Below are 18,863 nucleotides of genomic sequence, written 5' to 3' on the forward strand. Positions count from 1 at the left end.
ATGTTACTTGCAGAAATCATATCCATTTCTAAGTGATCTCTCTCTCTCTCTCTCTCTCTCTCTCTCTCTCTCTCTCTGGGGGGCGGGTAGCACTAGAACGGGCTACATAGATCACATCCACTTGCCTGTCTCTGGAGTGCTGTGAAGGAAAAAGGTGTGTAATTTGAACGAGACAAACTAACCAAGGCTATTTCTGAGTTCGGTGCCTAGACAAAACCAGTGCTTACTAATTTACTAGCGACACGGCTTGGCAAGGCAACGTGAGTTGAAACTTAGGTTTCACCTCCTGCTATGATGTTCAGAGGTCCATCCGGTCTCTTCGCTTGTGCTCTCAAGCTGAGAGCAGCAAGTGTTGGCCAGCCTAGGCCTCCGAGAGGCGCTGTCATACCCCCAGTAACAGGTTACCTTCTGGACCCAGCACTGGAGCGCGGGCACTTGCGGTACGATGCAAGGGCCCCATTGGTTCATTCTGCTTTCTCCCGCCCCCTCCAAATTTTGTCCAATGAATATCTAGAACTCCGCTCACTCCCCCCACCTCCGCCAGGCTGCCCCGCCTCCGGGCGTCTGGGCTCCGGGGCGGAGATGGTGGCAGTGCGCCTGCGCGGTGGCTCACAGCCTCCCGGGAGGAGGAGCGAGCGGCCGCTGTAGAAACAGCGGCTCCGCTCTCACGGCAAGGGCGGCGGCAGCGGTGCTGGGCGGGGCCGGGCTCGCGGTTAGTGGCGCTGCTGCTGGGGTTGTGCGAGGCGCGGTGGGGCTGCGAGGTGCTCGGGCCCGCCGAGAGGCCGTGCACACTGAGCCGACCTCCACAGCCACCGCGCTGCTCACTCTGGGTGACGTCGCGCCCGGGTCCCCAGCATGACCGAGCTACGGCAGAGGGCTGTCCGCGAGGACGCACCTCCGGAGGACAAGGTAGAGGCCTCCTTGAATACGGAGGGGCGCGCCGGCAGCCTTGCCCTCTGACCTTTGTCACGGCCCTGGGCACCAGGCCTGGGATGCGCAGAGGGTCGGCGAGCGTTCTTTGCTCATGGGGACAGCCGCCTGCGGGCATGGGGTGTAGCGTGTGAGCTCTGGAGGGTCCTCGCCTTCCCTAGGCCTTCCTGATGTGGAGACTGGACACCCCACAGACCTTGCTTGGAGTGCGATGTAGGCTCACCGCTTGCTTTACAAATACTACTGTTAATTGGGGAGTGGAGAGACTCAGGCCATAGCATTTGTCCCCTGGGAGATTAAAACCTTATTTTGAACTTAATTAAAACATTACATTTGTTGGTTCTATCAGAGAGGCGTCTTGATTCACGCGGTGAGCGGGCAGGTTAGTGAGCAGGTGTGTGCTCCCAATGGTGGGTTTGTTTACTGCGCCAAGTGTGGGCATTGATGGGGTAAAGGAGGAAGGTAAGGAGGAGGCCATTTTGGCAGGGACACAGCCAATGTGGGGGCGCTCCTTTGGTTGAAAGTGCGAGGTTTGTGTGAAGTTGAGAAAGGTGGAGAGTGGTGGTTGTATTGTGGACGTTAAATGACAGTATTTGTGGTCAGGGTCAGTGAGTGAAGTGTGGAACCGACTAAGGCAGCCTGGACCCGAATGATGGAGTTAAAACTCAGGGATTGCGAGCTTGTGACCTGCAGAAGCTTACCTAGGCCTACAAGCTGATACGGAAATAAGGGTTCTGCTGACGGTCTGTTTCTAGCCTGTTTTCAATAAAGGAGGATATGCCGCGTTTCCCCTGATTAATAGTTGACAGAGTTTAGTATCTTTGTTTGCTTGTTCGAAACTGGGCTTCTCTCAGTAGTCCTGGCTGTCCTGGAACTTGATCTGTAGATCAGGCTGGCCTCCATTCCAGAGATCAGTCAGTGCTGGGACTAAGGACCCCCCTTCTCCCCCAAATGCTGTTTAAAGAAACATCAAGCCTAAGCACCCACGTTTGTCGTCCGAACTTTTATTTGGTTTTAGACAGAATCTCTCTATGAAGCCCTGCTAACTGGCTTAGACCTCATCCACATCTGCCTACCCTGTGCTATACAGTTAAAGGCATACCCCTCCCCCAGTCAGCCAGCTCGTACCTTTTTACGGTGTTTAAATTGGTTAGAGAGAACATCAGGAAGGAAACAAGCCTTAGGGACAGTATGCCAACAGTAATTTTACTAGGAAGAATGTTTCAGATGAAAGATAAAGGGTTTAAACAACTTTGTTACTATTGTAGACAGTGGGTCATCAGAGGAGAACTCTATTCCTTTGGAGAAAGTTTAGGGCTAAGGTCCAGATTTAGGAGTACCTTGCAAAGACAAATACTTACAAATCTCTAATCTTCCCTGAGTACAGGGATTGGGCCTGAAGAAAACCATGTTCTGAATACCCCTTGGTGAGTTTGAATGCCACTCTGTATAGTTAAGGGTGACTTAAAGGTGTGAGAAGTGGGAGAAGGAAGAAGGCCTAGCTAGGCATAGTGGAGCATGCCTGTGGTCCCAGCAGAGGCAGCGGCAGGTGGATCCCTGAATTCTCTGAGTCCAGCCTGGTCTACAGAGCAAATTCCAGGATAGCCAGGGCTACATAGAGAAACCTTGTCTTGAAAACAAAACAAACCAACCCAACCACCCAAAGTCTGATAGCTATCGTACAGCTACACCTACACACACATACAGTTATTTACTTAAAAAGTTAACTATAATACTTAGACAAGACAAAACAACTGTGATATTGGTAGGGGTGAGGCAGCTTTCATTTTCCCCACCCAGCTCTTGACTCCATTCTCCAAGCGTAAAGTGTCTGCTGACTCTTTAACATTCACTTCCATATTTTAGGTAGAGACGATATGAGGAGCTGTCCAGCCTTAGTAATTACAAGTGCATTTAAACCACTTGTGCAGTGAAAGAAACTTGTGGTTGGTTGTGAGGCCTGCTAGGTGTATGCTCCCTGAAACATAGCAGTTACCCTTCTGCTGGAAAGATTGTTGTAGGCAATCAGCCCGTGCAGGGTAATGATTACTATTTCTGAATTGCCACACATGGGATTATTATTTTTTTTTTAAATTCAAGTTGGCTTAATTGGTACATGATTTATTTTCCTCATTGCTGAGGCACAACATCAAGTGAAAGAATCTTAAATATTTATTTATTTATTTTATGTATAAGTACACTATAACTGTTTTCAGACACACCAGAAGAGGGCATCAGATCTCATTACAGATGGTTGTGAGCCACCAAGTGGTTGCTGGGATTTGAACTCAGGACCTCTGGAAGAGCAGTCAGTGCTCTTAACCACTGAGCCATCTCTCCAGCCCCAACACATGGGATTTTTTTTTTAAAGATTTATTAATTTATTATGTATATGTACACTGTAGCTGTCTTCAGATACACCAGAAGAGGGCATCAGATCTCTTTACAGATGGTTGTGAGCCACCATGTGGTTGCTGGGAATTGAACTCAGGACCTCTGGAAGAGTAGTCGGGTGCTCTTAACCGCTGAGCCATCTCTCCAGCCCCAACACATGGGATTTTTAATGGCATAAAAATGAATATAAAAAATAAAGTACCTCATCTTAATAAAAGAAAAAATTAAAAAGTGATTTTAAAAATAAAAAAAGTGCACTTAGGAAACAGTGAAAAATGCCTTATTTTGATGAATATATGTAGTAAAAATTTAGAAACCTTAATTCTTTAGAAAAATATTTGCTTTTGTTTATATTTGTGTGTGCCTCTGTGTGTATGTGCATGTGTGTATTCATGCCCATGGAGGCCAGAAGAGGCTATCAGATTCCCCAGAGCTACTCTTTCGGGTGTTTGTGAGCTTCCTGATCTGCATGCTGGGAACGGAACTCTGGTTATGTGCAGGGGCAGCAAGCACTCTTAACTGTGGAGTTGTCTCACCACCCAATCCTTGTTTATTCTTCATAATCTGGAGGAAGATCTACTGCCGTGATTCTGATTTTGCTAATACTGTCATGTCGTACCACAATCCCAGGGTTTAGATCTAAACAAAGCCTTGATGTCTTTTTAGAGAAATGAATTGTGAAATTTGAACTCTATTACTTCGTAGTACCAGGATCCAAAGAACAGTTTCCAAGGCAGTTCTTTACAGAACAATTTTGAAAGATTCCTCAAAAGGTTAATAATGGCTAAAATGTGTTCGCAAGTCAGTCTTGTTAATAGACAATCACCACTATAAAAATAATCTGAAGAATGTGTTTATAAAAGGTCAGGAGGTATTTTGTTATATTTAGCATCTAGAATGGAATTCTCAAAGCTAGTTGCTAATAAAGGAAATGTTCTCTGGGAGCTAGAGTCCCAAAGCAGTTGACAAACTGAGACCTTTGGAAGCTAAGCTTTAGGACAGTTCTCTGTTGCCTGGCTGTGTTTTCCCAGCACAGTTTAGGAAGGTAAAGATGAAACCTGGACCAAAATACTAAGAACAATTGGATTGGCCTTTCAGGAGACTTTTTGTTATGGACTTAAAGGGAAGGTTCTGGATTTTCTGCTTTACTTAGACGCTGCCACAGTTTGAAAATATAGTGTTAGTTGTTTCAAGGACTTCTATTCTAGATAGCTGAAGTTAGTCCAGACTGGCAGCAAGTCGTTTGTTTATTTTCAGGGTCTTGTTGAGTGCTCTAGACTGGTCTCAGACTTGCTATTTAGCTCAGGATGGTTTTGAATTGGAAATCCTCCTGTCTCTGTCTTCCAAGGCTTGGTATTAAAGGTATATGCCATTATGGCTAGAAAGGAGAATTCATGATTTGATTACAGATAAATCAGAGTGTCCGTGAGGTCAGCCTTTCACTAGGCCCCTCCACATTACCTCTAGTGTAAGTCAGTTGTCAAACCCTAAATCCTAAGTGGGAGAATTGCGTGTGCTTCATAGGTCATTGGAGCGGATTAGTGTGTGGGAAGGGTGTGCACTAAGGCAGAGCATGGCTGTTGTAAGAACTTGTTAGCCACTGTTACTGTTGGTTAAAATAGATTTTGATAGAATTTAAATTAATTTTTTTGTATGTGTTGATATAGCCAGTGTTTGTTACTTTGTGGGGTTCTTCTTTCCCTTTTTTCCACCTGTTTAACTCCCTAACACTAGTCAAGAGAGAGAAAAGGATGTATGTATGTATGTATGTATGTGTAGTACATGTGTTCCTGGTGCCCATGGAGCCAGAAGAGGGCATTGGAGCCCCTGGAACTAGGATTATTGATGGTCGTAAGCAGCCATGTGGGTGGTAGGAATGGAACCCAGTCCCCTTGCAAGAGCAACACGTGCTGTTAACTACCGAAGAATCCCTCCAGCCCTGTGTGTTACTTCTTCTTAAAGTTTTTACATAAGCAGTGACTTGGGAATTGAAAAAGTAGAAAACCTTAACCTTGTAGACAGTCTGTAGTGAAATGCGGGAAAAGGTAGGTTTGTCATATACCCTAGCATTTTAGGTTTCTTAAAACACTTTAGATATCTATTTTTTTATTATTTGTTGTCTGAGTTGTTCATCGGCACATGCGGAGGTCAGAACGTAACCTGCAGAGCGGGTTCTTTTTCTGCCTGTAGAACCCTGGAGTTTGCACTCAGTTCCATGGTAAACACCTTTACTCATTGAGCCGTCTTACTGGTGTATGTTAGAAACACAATATTAGTTTATTTTAAAGGCTCTGTTACTTCCCAATGTATGACTGCCTGAAATCCATCTTTCCCCTACAAAATTAATTTTATTCAAAATATTTTGTATTTGCATGCATTAGTATATTTCTTTACGATGGCTTAATACCCTTTAAAAAATGTTAACTCGCTGTCTTTGACTCTGGGACAAGAGGTCTTACAGGTTGTTGCTTCATGTGAGAGGTGCCACATCTGCCAAGTTAAATTTCTTGCCTAAGGTAACAGAGTTAGGGAGAAGGCTTGATAGTGTGAGTCATTTACGTTTTTTCTCTCATATTGCAAAATGGTGCCTTTAAGGATATAGAATTAATGCATTAATTTAAAGTCATTACAAGTTCTTATATTGATGAGTTTTGGTTTAGAAAAATATCTAAATTTTATCTATTATTCTTATTTCTTGCTATTTATCTATTTATTTTTTAAAGACAGTCTCACTATATATTCCTGGCTATTCTGGAACTCCATGTGTAGGCCAAGAGACCTTGTACTCACAGAGATCCTGGGCCATCTGTCTCCTGATGACTGGGATTAAGCGCATGTGCCACCACTTGTGGCTCAGTTTTCTTATGTAATTATAAATAAAAAGTTCCAAAAAAAAATCTCTAGTGTAAAATGTAAAAAGCAAGTGAGGTCTCATAGTGTGTGTGGTGAGTGTGGGGAGATTTTTTTTTTAAATATTTATTTGTTTTTGTATGTGAGTATACTTGTAGCTGTCTTCAGACACACCAGAAGAGGGCATCGGATCCCATTACAGATGGTTGTGAGCCACCATGTGGTTGCTGGGATTTGAACTCAGGACCTCTGGAAGAGCAGTCAGTGCTCTTAACCACTGAGTCATCTCTCCAGACTGAGATTTTTTTCTTTTTTAAAAGAGAAATTAGATTAGACATTTCTCAGTCATTGGCTCTCTGATTAATATATTTTGAAGTCTATCCCTGAGAGTAGCCATTGGGCCATCCGAGAATGGATCTCCTTTTTTGGGCTTGGCCACCACAGAACTTCACTCCCGGCAGTGTGAGTGTGTGAGGCTACTAGGGGAAATGCTGGCCAGGCATGACTAAGCATCAGAACTGTCTGTTCTAGCAGCATCCTCGTCATCAGATTGGCACCTCCCAGAACATTCTCTCTTTCAGTCTGCTCTGTGCATTACCTGTGGCTCTAGTATACATCCGTGTCTCTGGTTGAGGCCGATGTCAGTATGTATGGGATCATATCTATAATTTAATCAGGCTTGTGTGCTCATGCTCACATGCTGGGGGTGGAGCCCAGGGCCTTGTCCATGCTCCGCAGGTCATCTACCACTGACCTATATCCAGCCTCTATGTCATTTTGATTCCCAGTGAGCTTTTTTTTTTAAAGTTATTTTTGTATTTTGGTGGGGTAGGAGGTCAAACCCAGGCTATGATGGTTTCTACTTCAAGCATTCTACACCCTTAACCCTTAAAACAAAAACCTAAATATTAGTGTGTGTGTGTGTGTGTGTGTAGGTAAACATGCTACAGTGAGTGTGTGGAGATTGTGTTCTTGGGTTTGAATTCAGGTCACCATCTCTCAGGCCAAGCCCTTCCTGTTTATTTGATACAAGGTCTCTCACATAATTTAAGTTAGCCCTGAACTCTTGATCATTCTGTTTCTGCTTGCTAAGTGCTAAGATTACAGGCATGTGCCACTGAACCTGGCTGAGAAACTCATTGAAAGTGAATCTTGTGATACATTTCACAGTGCAAATAATCTTCCTTTAGAGTGTTTGAAAGTGTCTGTCCAATACTTCTAGTTTTTACAGTTGTGTGTCCTTCTGAGGTTGTATAGACTGATCAGATGCCTTTATATAGCTTGTTTATTTACACTTGTGCTATGACAGTTTCTAGTCCTTGACTGGCATAAGAGGCTGTGGTGTTAAAAAAGTACAGCCAGTTTGGAAGAGACCCGGGCTCTTGGCTATTAAGTCTGCCAGAGACTTGTTGAATGAATGCTGATTTATTTGTTCCTGGCATCAAGCAGGGTCTCAGCTTTCCAAGGCCTGTTGTGCAGTAGCTGCTTGCCTGGGGGAGTAGAGAGGCACCTCGCCCCACCACCCTATTAGCCACCTTCCCTGTGCCAATCACTGATCTTTGACCTCATGTTTATCCAACAGTAGGAATGGCATTGGGCCCACATGGCCACCTGACCTCGAAAAGTTAAATTTTTATCATGTTATTATAAGTGACAGTGCCCTCTGGGTCAGGATTTGAGGGAAAGTGTGCCGTGTGAGGCTCCTTCCTCCTATCTCCATCAGACACCCCTCCCATAGTGAGCTGATGAGCTCCTTGGTGCTGGTATCTGGAAAGGCTTGATTCGTCTTGCTCAGGTCAGATGTCCTTTGATGTGGTGCATGTAGCAGCAGCCTCTTTGTGGTAGGGTCCCCATAGAGCCATCTTAGACCTTCCTGAAGGCTTGGCTGAGAGTTTGAAAAGGTGTTGGTGGCACACACCATTAACCACAGCATTTGGGAGGCAGAAGCAGGTAAATCTCTGTGACTTAGAGTCCAGTCTACAGAGCTAGGGACAGCCAGGGCTACGGAGAGAAACCCTGTCTTCAAAAACTGTCGTCTGACTGACTGACTAGCCAACTCTTGGAACCTAGGATTTACTGACTCCATTCTGTTTTTGGGTCTCTGATATTGAGAGATGGCTGTCACAGACACCCCTCACCTCCACGTACTGACTCTTAACTGCTGTGTCCTCCCATCTATTCCTGACTAGTCCTGTGGTTCAGCAGTCTGAACATATGCCTCTGTCCTTTCACAGCGCAAGCTTGGCCTGTCTCATGCCCGAGTTTGCCGTGTTCTCTATGCTGACCCTGTTCCTACAGTTTCTTTTCTTCCTTGGCTAGAACCATGGATCCTGTAATCACTCAGGCTTGAAATCTGTTAGCCTTGGGCCCCCATGACTAAGCTTGCTGCCAAGTCTGACACCTGAGATCGATCCCTGCGCTCTACAAAAAGACAAGCAACTACTGCATGTAACACACACACACACACACACACACACACACACTAAATTAATCTAAATTATTTATTTATTTATTTTTTGGTTCTTTTTTTCGGAGCTGGGGACCGAACCCAGGGCCTTGCGCTTCCTAGGCAAGTGCTCTACCACTGAGCTAAATCCCCAACCCCTAATCTAAATTATTAAAAAGAAAAAAGAAATCTGTCAGTCTTGTAATCCCTCTGCTCCTCTGCCCAGTCCAGGACTCAGGTTCTAGCCAAGTATTAGCTGGAGTTTTTTTTTTTTTTTTCTCTTTTCTTTTTTTTAGGAGCTGGGGACCGAACCCAGGGCCTTGCGCTTGCTAGGCAAGCGCTCTACCACTGAGCTAAATCCCCAACCCCCTAGCTGGAGTTTTTATCTGCTGCCTGGCCCATTTCCCGGACTTGATGCCTTTGCTGTTCTAATCTCCTCACACTGAGCCTCCTCTAGCTCCAGGATGGGCTCTCGCCTCCTGCTGCTCTAGTCCATCTGTGCTTTGTCTTCCGCACTTGTGAAGCTACACTGTGAATTATGGAACAAAGTCCTGGACTCCTTTCTGTCTCCCTTGGCACCTCCTGCTGGATGCCTCTGTGCCATTGATCGTGGGCCTTGGTTCCAGCGTCTAGAGTGTCTTTCGTTGTCATCCTCCTCCACTTCGAGCTACAGAAATCTCACCTCCTCACTGGAAACGGTTCAGGCCTTTGGTATAGAAACCAGTGGATGTATCCATGTGAGAATAAAGTCTGCGTGTGAACTCATGCGAGACACAGCTGTGGTGCAGTACAGGTAGCTGCGTGACTGAAAAGGCAGCCGTGAGTAATCTCACACTTTGCCTCTTCGTGCTCATGGAAGCAATGCCCTGATGTAAACAGCAATGTAGACAGTGTTTCAAACTCGATTGGGAAGAAACAGAGAAAGACAAACTTCTTACTGTAGAAGCTCGAAAGAGAAAGAGAAAGGAAGAAATGCTCTCAATTCTGCTGTGTAGTACCACTGTTTTAATATATGTCTTGTTTGGTTTTTAGACGTTTTAAACATTCCTGCATCAGCTACTTTATTACCTGTGGTCTTCCCATTTTTCTAGACATGTGATTTAAATATTGAGATTCTAAACTCAGTTTTTTTTTTTAAAGATTTGGTTAATTTTATCTTGTTTGCATGTGAGTGTTGTGTCTGTATATACAGGTGTGACTGATACCTGCAGAAGCCCAGAATGGGCATCAGGTTTCCAGGGTCTGGAGTTCCGGGAGGCTGTGAGCGTCCATGTGGATGCTGGGAATTGGACCTGGGTCTTCTGGAAGAGCATCTCTTCAGCTCCCTGCATCTTTAAAAAATATTTTTATTGCATTTACTCATTTGTGTGCAGGTGGCAGTCAGAGGACAGCTTGTGGGACATGCGTTTTTTCCTTTCTCTTTATGGGTTATGGAGACTAAGTTGGGCCACCAGGCTTGGTGGCTGGTGCCATTTTATTTTAAAGGATTTATTCTCTCTCTCTCTCTCTCTCTCTCTCTCTCTCTCTCTCTCTCTGTGTGTGTCTGTGTCTGTGTCTGTGTCTGTGTCTGTGTCTGTGTCTGTGTCTGTGTATGTGTGTGTTAGTACATTGTCACTGTCTTCAGACACACCAGAAGAGGGCATCGAATCCCATTACAGATGGTTGTGAGCCACCATTGCTGGGAATTGAACTCAGGACCCCTGGAAGAGCAGCCGGTGCTGCTCTTACCATTGAGCTATCTCTCTAGCTCAGCCATTGGTTTTTTTAAACTTAAAAAATGTTACTGTTTTTATGTGTATGTGGCTGCATGAGTTTGTGTGCATTACATATGTGCAGGAGCCAGATGAAGCCAGAAGGTGTTGGATCCCTTAGAACTAGAATTACAGGAGGTTATGAGTTGCCATTAGGTGCTAGGAACCAAACTAACGTCTGCAAGAACAGCAAGTACTCCTAACTGACCTCCCCCATAATTTTAAAAGCTATAGGCCATTGTGGTTTTTTGTTTGTTTGTTTGTTTTTTTTTTGGAGCTGGGGACCGAACCCAGGGCCTTGTGCTTGCTAGGCAAGCGCTCTGCCACTGAGCTAAATCCCCAACCCCGGCCATTGTGTTTTGTGCTGAGCTTTACTCCATTAAATTTGTTAGGAATTAAAATTGTTTTAAATACTTGACTATTATAACTAGAAGCTATACACAATAGCTCTAGTTAAAAAAAAAAAACAAAAAACACCAACAAAATACTAACCTCGGCCATTTATGCGTGATCTCCTTGGAAGATTCTTTTGTTTAGAACCGCAGAGCCAGAAAACTGCTGGCCATTGTTTAAGCCTTTGATACAGTGAGTGCATTTTCTTCTACAGGAAATTGGTAGCTTCCACAATGTGTGTCTTGATTTTTTTCAAGAGCTACTGTATGGTAGCCTGGCAGTGGCAGAGCAGACTTGGGGTTGGGCCTGCCCGCCTTATACTGTCACACTGTTCTAATTTGCCTTAGTATTTCCCCTGAACAGCCTGTGGGAATGGTGTCTGGTTGATTGTTTTGAGGCATTGTCTTTCCTTCTCTGTATGAAGCATACTTTAGAGCAGGCTACCCTGTTTCCCCAGAGAAATTTTTACCTGTCTCTGGGTATATAGACAAATAAAGTAGCTAAAAATGTTCAAACATTTAATATTATTTTAGGAATGGGGACATCCTTCATAGCCATCAAATTGCTTGCTACATGAGCATGAGGAACTGAGTTTGATACCAAGAGCTTATCCAAAAAAGCTAGACATGGTGGCACAGCTTGTAATTCTGTAGGTGTAGTAGCAGAGACATGACTCTCTGGGGCTTCTTAGTGAGCTCCAGGCTAATGGCGGGCCTGTCTCAGAAACACAGTGAATTGACTCCTGAGTTGACCTTTGCCCTTTATACACACACACACACACACACACACACACACACACACACACACAGAGTTTTAATTTATAACATAAGTTGATGGATATACATAAACAAGTAATAAAGACCTTAGTAACTAAGGGCAACCATAATGAACGAAACACGTGCCTCACTTGTCATGGAGTAGAGGACTGAAGCTGCCACTGTTGTTAGGTATAAAAGTGACAGTTATGATCCATTGGATCTTGACCACAGTGACACATACTGGCTGCTCCCCAGTGTTCTGGTTTGGGTGGGCTCGCAATGATTACAGCTTCCCTCCATTCAGTCACTCTTCAATTGTCCTGGACAGTCAAGTTCTGGGCAGAGTGATACTTGATTGTAAGACTTAACTAGAGGTGTTATGAGATATTTTAACTAAATATTGGACCTGTATTTTAAAAATATTTACTTATTTTTATTTATGTGTATTTGTGTGTGTGTGTGTAAGTGAATGCCACATGAGTGTGCCTGAGGTCAGAGGATTGGAGATGGAGTCGTAAGCCACCCACATTACATGCTTGGAACTAAAACTCAGGTCCTCTGGAAGAGCAACAAGTGTTCCTAACCATTGAGCCATCTCTCCCAGGCCTCCTCCACCTTTTTTTTTTTTTTTTTTTTTTAAAGTAAAGTATTTCACCATCATATTGCTGCAGAGAACATGCTACTAATGCAAGCTTCAAAATTTCAGTAGCTTTGGGGACTACAGATTTGAAATTTCATGTAGTTTGCAGAATGAATGGTTTCTTAGTTGTTATGCAAAATTTGTTTGGAGATTTTCCTGTGCATTCACTTAAAATGTTGACTGGGTTTTAAAAGACACACATACACACACACACACACACACACAGACACACACACACACACACAGACACACACGCACGCACACACACACACACACACACACACGCACACACTTTGACTGAAACCATGTTGAGGATATCTTCATGAAGTTTGTGTATTTGTCTATGTATGTTGTCCCTGGAAAACATTAATGGGGAACAGTCTGCAGAGCATGTGGCCTTGATCAACTTTCTCCCTTCTGGTCTCGCAGAACACATCATCCCCTAAGTCAGTTTTCTCCTTGGGTTTGGTGATAGAGCCATCCAAAGAAGGAAGGCTTGAGTGTCTCCTGGAGAATGTGCCTTTCTCTGCATCTGTTTTGTAGAGGGGAGGCAATGGCAGTGGCCTGAGGTCTTTGAGGCTTGTATCCCGGAAGCAGGAGCATCCTGGAGCAGTGCACAGTGACTGTCACAGAGCCCCAGTCTTCTGAGACCCAGATCAACCCCAGCTTCTTCTGGGAAACACTCTGGACTCTTCCAGCCCATCCCCACACCTCCTTTCTTCCCCTCGCTTCTGTGGAAATCACTGTCCACGACTCCATTATGTGGCATCTTCTGCTGCCTTCTCAGCACATGGTCTCTGGGATTGGGTTCTTGACTTAGATTTCGTCAACTGCTCCGGGGGGTTGGACTCTCTGGTTTGGCTGTCCTGCAGACTTGGCCATGAACTCCTTTCACATGGCTGGACCCAGTTCCCTGCACCTGTGGCTTGTCAGGAGGTTGAGGCTGAGTTGGTACTAAATCAGCTGTGAAGATTAGCAACTACTTGGGCAGTGCGAACCAGGCCTCTGATTTAGTTTGTTATGCTTAGTGACTCAGATGTTGTGAAACACAAAGAACTGGCCTGTCAGTGTTCTCCTTTAGTGCTGAAGTACCAGGCAGGTAGCTGTTAATGCTATATTAACACAGCCCCAGTGTTTTATTTAAAAATGCTTAGGATTCAAGACAACCAAGTGGTTCAAATATTTAACTTTTTTGATATACCTCAGAATAGTAATTAAAAACCCAAGTTAATAAAAATATAATTGAACATTAATTATTATTCTTGGGTAGGTTAGTAGACAAAATTTAAATATTATTTCCAATGAAAATTTACCACGATGTCCCACATTAACTGAGTTTATTAAAAGTAAAATCAAAACAGCTTTAAAATGAAATTCCTTTTAAGACCTATGTCGGTGGTGATGGTGACGTAGATATTTATGTTCAAGATGTTTTCTCTGTGCACGCTGCTCTAGCAGGAGAAGTGAGGACCACTAAGTTGCTGCCCTTCTTTTAGTCAGACACTGCTAAGGACACATGCTAACTCTGAGTACTTGAGGCCCATGGGCTGACTATAGCCTTTAGTTGCTAGTAGTCTGTTTTTTTCCCCCAAGACAGGATTTCCTGCTTGTCTTGATGTCCTTGAGTTTCATCTGTTTAGAAAGTCTTTGAGCTTGATTGAGACTTAATCTTCAGACAGAAGCTTTGCCTTACTGGTTGTTTTTCTTCCTCCTGAGGATCATGCAGGAGGTATGGCTTCTAAAAGGACACTTGGTCCAAGTACGCCTGTTGACTGGTACAGGCTTTCAGAGTGCATTGTGTCGTGCCATGGGGGAGGGGATGGTGGTACTGAAGATCATGGCAGAGCCTAGCACGTGCTACCCAAGTGCTCTCCCCTGAGCTATAGCCTCAAACCCAAGCTTTTCTTCTTAAAAAAGATGTCTTCTGTCTGCCCCCACAGCCTTGTTGGCCCCCATCACTAGGATTTGGATCTGTGTATGTCAGCTTGTATAGACACATGACTTGGGAATAAAAGCCTCACAAAACAGTACCCTTTCTGTGAACAAGTCTAAGTTTGCTACTCTTTGCTACCATCGTCATATCTACCCTTTCTGTAACACTTGTTGAATTATAACAGAAACATGCACATACTGTACTTTCCCAGTGACTTTTCATAAATTAAACACATCCCTCAGCAGCCTCAGATCAGACAGAACATTTCCAGTCCCTGGGGAGGCTCCCATGGGGAGGCTTCTGTGTGATGTCTTCCGTTCACCGGCCTCTCCCGTGGGAGCCACCAGCCTACTTTCTGGCAGTGTGTGTGTGTGTGTGTGTGTGTGTGTGTGTGTGTGTGTGTGTGTCTATTTGTAATGCACTAAGTTAATTTTAAGACCCAGTGGGTCTCAACTTGCTCCATGGAAAAAATATAGCCATGTTTTGTCTAACTATTCTTGAAGTAGGAATTTTCTTTTCTTGTATATGCAAAAGATGAAGTCCCAGATGACTTGATTTCCCCCAGGATCACATGGCTCGTGCTGTTTTTCTCTCTCCCAGGACTTCTCCCTGAGATGAGGAGTGTCTTGTTTCGAAGGTCAGTTTAGCTGTTTTGTTTTGTGCTCAGTTCTTCCCTCGTCATGTGCTCAGGGAACGGCTGCTCATTGTGGAGAGACGGCTCCAGTGAATTGCCGGTATTAGCGCCCTGAGCATGAGTCAGATACATCTGCTTGTTGCTTTGGTGGTGTCCTGGAAACTTCGTTGGCATTTGTCCTCTGGTCACAGGATAGAAAGAACCTGCAGGGACATAGATAGCATGGGCTATCACCATGCAGGACAAACTCAGTGCCTCCCCTGTCTCTCTGGTGTGGCTTGTTGAGAGATTATGTCTCGGGGGCTTAGATTGCCTACTGGAAGCCACTGTGACTGTCCGTCATCCTTGCATTCTGACTGAGAGGCCACTGCTTCTAACCAGCACCTCTCGAGTTGGTCCAGCGAGAGCTGCTGAGGTCATGCCCCACAGTCTGCATGTAGAAATCCTGCTTGAGTGTGCGCCTAGGGACTCAATCGGGCTGGACATGTTTGCTCACTTTGTCGATGCTTAGCTGAGACTTGGTTCCAAGAACCTCGGATTTTCAGCTTCTTTCCTCATGGTAGAATTACCTGGTTGGCAAGACATGGGACATAGCAGTGAGTCAAACAAGTTCCTTCCAACATAGAGCTCATTTTCCATTGAAGTACACAGGTGAATGTTTGCTGTCAGAGCTAATGAGGTTAAAGGACAAGCAGGGAAAAGCAGGTTGTTCTTTTAGGCTGGGCCTCTCTGTGTTGCCCATTCTATTGGGAAACCCAAGCTCACATGATCCTCCCACATCTGACTCCTTCCAAGTAAGTAGCTGGGACTACAGATAACATGCTGCCAGGCCTGCCTCCACCTGTGTAGTCTTTTCTTCCTTTCCTGTTCCACTCTTGACAGTCTCAGTGTGTAGTCAAGGCCGGCCTCACATTCATACTCTTCCTACCTCAGCCTCTTTAGTGCGGAGACTTACAGGGTTGTGGCCCTCATGCCTGAACTAACTAGGTGTTTCTTACTATGAGGGTAGCATTTTCAAGTGTTAGCTTTTCAAGGGGCCTTCCAGTGTGTAGTCTAGTTTGCCTGAGATGCAGATATGTTTCTGAACCTGTCTGAGAAACAAGTGGAAATGTTCCTAGACCTGTCCATTGTAGTGCCGGGTAGAAGCACTGAGAGTCTAAAAGGTTTTGTCTGTTTATTCGTTGTTCCGGGCAGTGCATTAGCTGATGTTGGGAAGTACATCTCTGCACTGTACTTCTGTAGTCAAACGGTCTTCTAACATTCATGTTTATATCAGTTGTCTTAGTTACTTTACTCTTGCTGTGACAAAGTACCAGGACCAAGCAATTTGTAAAAGAAAGCATTTAATGTGGGCTCCTGGTCAGTGGTGGCAGAATATAGATGGCGGCAGGAACAGTTAAGAGCTCACATCTTGATCAGAAAGTAGGAGAGGTGTGTGTGTGTGTGTGTGTGTGTGTGTGTGTGTGTGTGTGTGTGTTTGTTCATACACTGGGAATGGTGAGTCTTTTGAAACCTGCTCCCCAGTGACATACCTTCTCCAACAACGTTAACCTCCTAATCCTTCCCAAAGAGTTCTATTAAGTTGGGAACCAAGGATTTAGGTGCCTGAGACTTATTAGGTACTTGTCATTCAAATCACCAAGCCCATGATTAGTGCTGCTCCCAGGCATCATCAGAAAGTGTTCCTTTTGCAGTAGGCATCAGTCGGTGCAGAGACTCATAACTGGTCAGAACGCTGAGAATCAGGGACTGAGTCCTCAGCCACAAGCAGAACATTGGAACATTGCTGAAGAGGAGGTGGAAAGTCTAAGAGCCCGAGGCTGGGGAGGAGCCCGAGGCTGGGGAGGAGCGCTGTGAATTGGTCTCTTCTGGAGATGACATTGCTGTTGCACTCATGAATCTACCATAGCTATGGTTACTTGCATGAGACCTGTACAAGATCAAGTCAGTCAGTAATTTCAGCATGGATAGAGAAGCTCAGCTTCACCCCCCTGTTAGACACTACTGACAGCTGATGGCTGCTGTGCGTGCGTGTTTTCTTCATGGCCCAGTTGCTCCCCCCCCCCCCCCCCCCCGGAGCTGGGGACCGAACCCAGGGCCTTGCGCTTCCTAGGCAAGCGCTCTACCACTGAGCTAAATCCCCAACCCCCATGGCCCAGTTGCTTATGCTCGTGTGGGCAGTATTAGTTGTACTCAGTACGTAAAATGACCTCCTAATGACTTATTGTTCTACTCATAGATTAATGCATTGGTCAGTCCTCATCAGAGAACCTGCGGTTGCTTCTTCCTCCTCCTTTTTTCCTTCTTTGTTTTCGTTTTTCTTTTTGCTATAGATGCTATTAACACAGAGACTGATAGCTGATCAAGGTGCAGAGAATGAGACGTGGAATGCTCAGCCCTCCCAGGATAGTTTATATCTCACCTGCTCCACTCAAGCCAGGCTTGGGGATCCTGGGAGAAGAGGGGGTGGGAAGACTGTAAGAGCTGAAGGTGGAGGATGACTAGAAGGAAACATTGTGGACACAGTCGGGCAGTTACACATGTGAATTTGCAGCACTTGAGAGAGATGCATAAAAGCTACACAAGCTGGCCAGACAGATTCTTAACCTAGAGAGGGAGTCCATCCGAAGTTCCACCCCAAGCTAAGAAGCTACTAGTAGCTGATAGCTTCTGGGACAGGGAGAATCAGTTTTCCTTAAGGTGTGACCCCTGGTGGCTAGACCAATATCCAATGAAGACTACGTATCCAAGAGGCAGCACAAGATGTCCTTGATAGGTTTAAAAACAAATAGTAAACGGTGGACACAGAGATGGGTGGGTGGGGAAGGGAGAGGTGGGGGAAGCGGAGCAGAAGGTGAGTGTGGTGGAAATGCCAAGTCAGAGTGCGGAAGTGCACGGACTTGTAAAAGAATGGAAACATTTTCAAAAATTGCCAACAGTAAAAAAGTTTCTAAACGTACCAGGGCCAAAAATTGCTTCAAAATGCAGAATGAAGCTGAGGTGTTTCTGGCATTGCATGACTTCACTGTAGCCTTGCTTCTGACCACAAGACAAGTGTGCGTACTGTTGCATCAGGCAGCGTACGTGGAATTCTGCTTGAAACATTCCAACTCAGATTTGGACTGTTGTGTAGTACAGATGGGCGTTTGTCCTTTCTTTTGTACATGTAGTTTTATGCTCCTATAGAAACAATGGTTAGGGGATAGAAATATGGCTCAGAGGTTAAGGGGCGTACTGCAGAGGACCCGAGGTCAGTTAGATAGGTCTTCACTGCACAGTCATTCCGACTCCCAGGGGATCCAGGGCCTTCTTATGGCCTCTGCGCTCTCATGGTATGTATTGCCTTCCTTCGTCCACCCATATTTAAAAATAAAAATCTTCATTAAAAAAGAGACATAATGATTTAATTGTGGAAAACAAGAATTTTAAACACTTGTGTCTTAACAAAAGATTTTTTAAGTGTCTATGTAGGTATTGTGCGCGTGAATGCAGGTGCTCTGGGAGCCAGAGGTATAGGCTCTCCAGGAGCTGGAGATGCAGATGGTTATGACCACCCGACACGATTGCTGGGAACTGAATCCTGGTCCTCTGGAAGAGCCATCTCTTAAGATCCAGCTCTTGTTTTTCTGAAGCCTTGAGGCGCATCATTAGAGTTATTTGTGAACTCTCATTTAGAATGGCTGCAAGAGACAAGCTGGAAGCTTAGCCAAGATCTGATCCTAACAGAGTTTGAAAGGGTTTAGACATAGTATTTGGACACTGGGCTGCTGTGCAGGATGGAGGAGTATATTAGCTCTTTTCCCTTCCAAATATTCAAATGCCCGAGACCATGGGGACATTCAGACCACCTCAGGAAGAGCTGAGAGCAGATGCCCTCTCCGTGCTGTGGTGTGGGAGTGGGAAGAGTGGATCCCAGGCTGGAGGGAGGTGGCTGGTTGTGCTGTTGCTGTCATCAGGACGGATGCTGATGCTAGGGCTAGCTTGAAAAAGAAAAAGAAAAAGAAAAAGAGGACAGTTGGAGGCCTCATTTGACCAAGTGAGATTACTCAGAGCCAGTCCAGTGGTAGAACGAACTCCGGAGGAACCCCCAAATTAAGGGAAAGAGGAGCTGCTAAAGAGAAGGCTGGCTGAGAT

The 18,863-nt window shown here is 45.0% G+C and overlaps 1 protein-coding gene across 1 annotated transcript in view; it reads left to right on the forward strand.

Moving 5' to 3' along the window:
* The first annotated feature begins 739 nt into the window (after positions 1-739).
* The window catches only part of Cds2 (CDP-diacylglycerol synthase 2), a 45,876-nt gene continuing 27,752 nt past the window's right edge, over positions 740-18,863 (forward strand). The window contains exon 1 of the mRNA NM_053643.2: positions 740-909. Coding sequence (NP_446095.2) covers positions 856-909 — 54 coding nt within the window. The 5' untranslated portion in view covers positions 740-855. The remainder of the gene's footprint in view (positions 910-18,863) is intronic.

The sequence above is a fragment of the Rattus norvegicus genome, chromosome 3, assembly GCF_021556685.1.
Source record: "Rattus norvegicus strain SHRSP/BbbUtx chromosome 3, alternate assembly SHRSP_T2T, whole genome shotgun sequence".
NCBI lineage: Eukaryota > Metazoa > Chordata > Mammalia > Rodentia > Muridae > Rattus > Rattus norvegicus.